This window comes from Merops nubicus, unplaced genomic scaffold (assembly GCF_000691845.1).
Source record: "Merops nubicus isolate BGI_N331 unplaced genomic scaffold, ASM69184v1 scaffold19673, whole genome shotgun sequence".
Classification (NCBI taxonomy): domain Eukaryota; kingdom Metazoa; phylum Chordata; class Aves; order Coraciiformes; family Meropidae; genus Merops; species Merops nubicus.
Genome location: NW_008598492.1, coordinates 16941 through 23522, shown reverse-complemented (window position 1 = coordinate 23522; position 6582 = coordinate 16941). Strand labels below are relative to the sequence as shown.

At 46.0% G+C, this 6582-nt stretch overlaps 1 protein-coding gene across 1 annotated transcript in view; it reads left to right on the top strand.

The window, feature by feature from the left end:
• Positions 1–3: 3 nt before the first annotated feature.
• TMEM11 (transmembrane protein 11) overlaps positions 4–6582 on the top strand; it is a gene marked incomplete at its 5' end in the record, with an annotated part of 8272 nt that continues 1693 nt past the window's right edge. The window contains one exon of the mRNA XM_008937069.1: positions 4–44. Within this exon, the coding sequence (XP_008935317.1) occupies positions 4–44 (41 nt within the window). The remainder of the gene's footprint in view (positions 45–6582) is intronic.

Here is a 6582-nt window from a genome sequence, read left to right as displayed (position 1 = left end):
GGAGCCGCCGCCCTCCTCCGGGCCGGGCCGGGCGGCCGGGTCCGGCTCGGTGCTCGCAGAGAGCCCCGTAACGTGCTCCCGTTGCCTCCGTCAGGACGGAGGAGCAGCTAGGACGTGCTGGATCTACCCACCGAGTAGCTGGAGAAGTTTGGGAGTCGCAGCTGTAAAGCAGCAAAAAAAGAGACAGAGGAAAATCTTGTTGAGCTACTTTAACATCTGTGTGCACGGTTCTGTACTTACTTAAAATGTCTCCTTAGCTCCTGATTTCCTTACGTTGGCGTTTTCCCCGTTTTGCCCCAGGGCTGCCTGATGTAACCGGCAGCTGCTGAAAGCTGCTGCGTTTTTATTGTGAGCTTTCTTTTGTCCTCCTGTCTTACTTAGGGACTCCAGTATCCCTCTTTAATTTTTGCTGTGGCTTTTGCTTCGTTTTGTTCCCTTGCTGCAATTCAGCTCTATTCTTTTTGGTGGTGTTGGGTGTACATAGCTGAGGAGAGCCATCACTAGCCCTTAAAATTCTGGTGCTGATGTGAGTTGCAGGAGTGCTGCCTGTGCTCAGGGAGTTTAAAAGCAATTGAATGAGAAGAATAAATGGAATTACTGCATCAATGTAGTTCCTATAAACAAGTAAGAACAGCACAGAGTGCAGTGGCATGGTGCTAAAGCTGTCTGCCCCAGAGGGAAGCACGTGAGGTGTGGAGGTTTGGTGTGGAGTTTTCATGCACCAGACCTGTCCTCCCAGCAGAAGTGAGGAGAGAAATATAGAAAAGAGCACCTAGTAACTTCTGTGAAAATTCTACCAGGATGAAAATGGATGCAGGCTTAAAAGTGAGTTGTGACCTTGTAATTTGTAAACTATACTAATTGTAGTCTGAGGTGGTTTGTTTTTTTTTAAGCTAAGGTTACTTTTGATTTTCTGACCAAAAAGGTTTATTCATAAACATGAGTTACTCCCTGAACCTGCTGCATGTTTTATTTTCCCTGTGCCAGTAAGCATGTAGCTAGGCATGGAAGTGACACAGACCCCTGGATCCCCCATGGACCAGCATTTCACAATTCCTCTTGAAGGCTGATGGGTTTTTTAGGTGTCATCCCATGCTGAACGTGACAGGAGATCATCCCTCTGATAGGTGCAGGGTGATGTCAGTGGGGTACCTCGTGCTCCCCGAGCTGCAGATAGGCATGACTGGGCCTCTGCCTCCCTCCATCATCCCAAATCACACCTCCTGATCTTGTTTGGCCTCTGGCCATGCCAGTTGTGTCAGAGGTGGTGCCACAGACGTGATGTCATGATGCTGTGTGCTCTGTGGAGGGTGAATACAGCTTTCTTACACCCGGTGGGATTCTTGCCCAAATACACATTCCTTTGAACTGAATGTGCTAATCCAGCTCTCCTCAGACATGAGCTGCTCTGAGGGGGTTGTGGGCTTGTCAGCCAGCTAGTCTAAAAGGCATCTGTGTGTTGGGAGGTGGTGTGAGGAGACCAGTAGTGAATAAAATACTGTCTGCTGTCAGACTAGACCAGCTTTCATGTAAAAAAAAAAGCCCAGCAAGTCTATCTGTGGAGACTGTATCCCTTCATAAATGACTTTATTGATAGAGAGGAGCCTGTAATTGGTCAAAAAGGGCTTTCCTCCATAGGACTAAATGTTAGGGCTTCAGTTTCAAAGGATGCCAGCTCCAGCTGGTGCTCTGGGGGTGAAATAATAAGGTTAAACAAAAATAACCCAAAACACTGAAAAGAACCAACTAAATATTTGTTTTCCTTCATTCTGGATAGACTCTTTAATGGAGACTGTCTAAAGGGAATTGTTAATCTGGAGACCAAAACAACTTTTTTTTTATTCTTTTTTATCCAGAACAGACAGTGAATTGTGCAGAGTGTTTTTGTGTGAAATTCAGCATGGTGATGGCCAGAACACAGGACAGAATGCTGCTTGTTCCCCTGGGAGATGTTCTGACAGGCTCCAGGGAGAGCAGCTTCCATGTCATCACTGCTGCTCCTGTTGGCTCCTCTGCCCCCTTACAGAGCTCTCTGCTCACCCACCTGCTGCTCACATTTCTGCTGCTCTCTTTGCTCACAGCAATGATTGACCTGTTTCCATTAGCCTGGCTAATCATTAGTTCACTTAAAATTGACACCTTTTTTTTTGTTTTGCTCGGGTGGCTGGAGGTTTTTTTTGATGTGTTCTGGGGATGTTGTCCTTAGTGTTGTCTTCCCTTGCAAAGGGAGGATCTCACCTGTGTTCTCCTGTTCTCTTTCCTAGGTGTGTTTAAGGTGCATCTTTAGACCTGAAGTCTTTATTGCTGTGCTTCTCCCCTTCACTCCCCTCAACATGTGCATTGACAGCCTGTTGAGAATGCCTCTTAAAGTATATGAATACAATTTTGAGGTGGAGTATTTCCACTGAGGATTAAAGCCAGACCACAGCAGGTTCCTTAATCTTGAAATTAAATGAAATTTCAAGAAGGATTTTGGTGGCAGGAGAGAAATTGAATGTTTAAATTTGTTAGGCCTTGGCTTTATTGACTTAGGCTTGGCTGAGATGCCAGTAATGCCCCCAGACACTGTGCTTGGGTAACATCCTTCTGCAGTTCACTTGCAAGAGGCAGCATGGAGTCCCTCTGCTGCATCTCTAATCTAGGTTCTCTGTGCATGTGCCACTGGTGAGAGCCCTTATCACCCTGCTGCAAGCCTCTCTTATTTTTCTAACTGCTAATCAGACTGCTTTCATTTGCAGTTGATCCAAACCTACATTTTGGTGCTTTGAGCAATACTGTAAAAAAAAAACAACCAACCAAACCTGACCCGTGTGTTGTGGGAGGGAGTTTAAAAGAGCTTTTTTTTTTTCCACAGGACTTGTACCTGTACTTTTTGCAGATAGAGATTGTTTCTAATTGTGATTCTGAACGTTTTGCAGAACTGAGGTAGTCAGAGGACTTGAAACACTCACCAAAATTCTGTCTGGCTGAGGGCAGCGTGCTGGTGGGGCTCAGATGGACAGTGGTAGAGGGATGCTGGAGTTTATTCCAGGATGTTCTCATCTGCCCTGTGTTCAGCCCTCTGCTCATTTGTTTCTTTTTCTGCCACTTGGCACCTGGCAAAATTGAAAGTCTCTTCACATTGAGTGGCATTGTGCCTCCTTAAAAGGGTATTTCTTTCTTCATCCATAAGGACTGTCCTGTTCAAACTTGGATTTCACAGCCAGGCTGCTGATCCCAGGAGGCAGGTAGGAGACCACTTCAGGCAGAGGAACAGAGCTGCTCCCAGGGCTGTAACTGGGAGGCTGCTGGAGTTGCTATTGTTCAGCAGCTGCAGCACCCCTCTCCTGGAGCTCTCTGATATTCCCATGTTAGGAAGATAATCCAAATGTAACTTGAAGCTTGCCCTATAGCTAAGTCAGACACTTCTGCCCCTCCTGCTGGTGGGAGCTCTGTTAACAACTGATTCCTTATTTAAACTTTGGCAATACCTAGATTTTACAGGAGTGATTTTGCATTCTTTTCATCCTGCTGTGTTGAGTAGTTGGGAATACCTGTCATGTTCTCCCATCTGTGTGTGCACTTGGGAGCAGGAGTGAGACCTTTGAGAACTCTCTCAGGTATAGACTGGATGAAGCTGCAATTTGGGTATCAGGTCCAGGACTCTTCTCCCAGAAGAGCTGTACAACTTTTTAACTCAGCCCTTTTCTTGGGGCTGGGGAGACAGGTCCTGGAAAATCATTTAATTGAATCATATTAACAACTGCTTTTAGGTTCTGGTCTGTCAAGTGAAAAATGTGCTGGGCTCCTGAAATAGGTGGCAGTGTTTTATGACTCTGGAGCTAGGGCCTCTCTGACACTGGTTATTTACTAGTCTCTCAAGTACAAAGGAATTGATATAAAATCACCACGCTTCCTAAGGGCTGGATGCTGGTGTGGAGCTGGTTGCAGAGCTCTGCAGTTCTGTTTGTCCTTGCTGGGGGATGGGGGCTGAGCTCCAAAAGGCCAGCTCCATAGCCTCCAGTGTTTGAGCAAATCCAGTGGCTTTGACTGGATTTGTTCCTGTGTGGCTGCTGTGTTCAATGGAAAGGCTGTGTCAGGAGAGGTTGCCTCTGAGGTCCTGCTCTGTGTGCCAGCAAGGTCTAAAACCTCAAGCCCTGGGGGATGGGGGCTGAGCTCCAAAAGGCCAGCTCCATAGCCTCCAGTGTTTGAGCAAATCCAGTGGCTTTGACTGGATTTGTTCCTGTGTGGCTGCTGTGTTCAATGGAAAGGCTGTGTCAGGAGAGGTTGCCTCTGAGGTCTGAGGTCCTGCTCTGTGTGCCAGCAAGATCTAAAACCTTCTCAAGCCCACAGAGCTCATCTGTGTCTCTTTCCATATCATCCCAAAACAAACCAGTTTTCAGCTTTTTCTCCTCCAGGGGCAGGCAGCTTTTGTGTGGAAGTAATTGGTGAGAAACCCTGCTTTCCTCTGTAGAGAAATGGAGGCTTTCTGCTGGTGCTGCTGACTCTGTGTGTGTCCTTCCTGTTTAAGCAGCTAATTTTTCATTCTTTGTCTTTTGTTTTTAGGGTTGCCTGGTTTGCCATTTGTAGCTTCACCACTGTGCTAGAAACTCATTCCCATATTAGAGAAGTAATTTGGGTAAACTTAGTTAAGGGGCCAGACTCTACCAGAGATGGAGCCTTTGTGCAGTTCTTTTCACAGTGATTTTTTTTTCAGCAGAACATATTTTAAGATCTGCTTGTTTTGGGGTAGGAGGACTGTGCTTTTCTTGACTTTATTGTTACAATGCCCCAGAGCCTGACAAACCAGAAGAGATGGACAGTGCTGCCTCTGGCCAAAGTCTGTGGGATTCCTGCTCTCTGGCAGGTGGCTGCTGCTTGTGGTGTGGCTGATGGGGAAAGGGAAGGAAGGATGTTCAGGGAGAAGAACAGGGAAGATCTGAGCGAGGAGAAATGAGGCTGATTCCTGGAGAAATCCCCTGTCATGTAGTTACTTGCCTTAATTTCTCAAGTTAGAAGGCCAGTTCCCCATGGTCTTTGTGCTGGCAGAGCAGAAGTGGGCTTGCTTCACCCGTGTTTTCCCAGTGATGGCAGGGAGGTCCTGGAGTGACCAGGATATTGTGCTGCTTCTGAGTCTCTCCAGCTGCCTTAGATGAATTTGGATTCTGCTTCTCTCTTTTGCAGACCCGTGTTGCACATTCCTAGGTGTTACAGAACACTGAAAATGCTCCTTCATAGGAAATATTAATTTTATCTGGAGTATTGGGTTTGTACTGGATCAGCTTCCAGCTTGGAAGTTACTTTCAGCAATAGATTTTCTCTGAAGTCATTGCACCTTAGCAAGTGGTTTCATGTAGTCATTGGAGGTGATTTACAGAGTCACCTTTACTCTCAGCACATCTCCTGTGATGAAACTGGAATTTTTGGTTGGGAAGAAGCTGCACTTGGAACAGTAGTCAAGAAAAAAGAATAATCTTTGTCAGAAACCATTACCAGCCATGTCCTTCATATATTGGTGTGACACCTGCTTAACTGGGTCTTTGGTAGAAGCTCCTTAATGATACCTGATAAACCTTGTTATGTTAGGGATGTAGTGCTCTGTGAAATTTATATATAGGTGCTATATATAAAAATTTTCCTCTTAAATATTTGTCATTTTGCTGCAGAACGCCAGAGCCCACCACATCCTGCACTGACAGAGTTAATCACACTTTTCCAAACAATCTTTGACAAGGTGATGACCTTAAAGAGGCCCCTGGCACAGGCAGCATTCAGATGGATTTTTCTTTTTTATTTTCTTTCTACCTGTGAACAGGCCAAGGGGAAAATACACTGCAGAAAACCCAATAACTGCCTTGTAAGTTGTTTTCCTTGCTGTTTCTATCCATTCAGCCAGACTTTCAATGAAACTACTTATTACTCTGCTTTGAGAGAGGCTGGTGCTTCCCAGGTCCTGCTGTTTGATACGTTTGCTGCTGTTCACAAAAGCAGCTACTTCTGGCAACAGCTTGTAATTTAACAATATTCTTAATTACAGATGGCCACTGCACGGTGCCCTTTGCAGCCTGAATGGAGCTGCACGTGAAGGGTGACGACTGAGAATGCAGCAGCTTGGGAATGTCTGGTTTTCTCTCTTATTTTCCAGTGTATACAGAAGGGGAATTGCAGGCATGGAGCAAAAAGTGCTAGTTTCATTCTCTGTCTCAGCAGTGTCTTGCCTCACGGTGTCAGGAGGGTCTAAATGCTGCTGGGGTGAGGTTGTTTTGTCTGCTGTGATTAGGTCAAATAGGTGGGCAATTTGTTCTCCTTCTGCTAAAGGAATTGGCTAGATATTTTTATCCTTGAGAGGCCACATGCTCAGTTTTGTTCTGGTTAAGCACAAGTATGTCAGAAATGGTTATTTCTAATGCTTAGGAGGGAGTATTTTGCCTTGTTTAAAAGGGTAGCATTTTACCCTTTCTCAGCACAGGTAACAGGCACAATCCTGCTTCTCAGCAGCCTGTTACGTAGCTGCAGTAAGGGGGGGGTGTGTGAAGAGGGTGGAGGGGAGGTGGGAACTGATGTGACTTCAGGTAGCTAGAAGCTGCTGCTCAAATGGGGGGC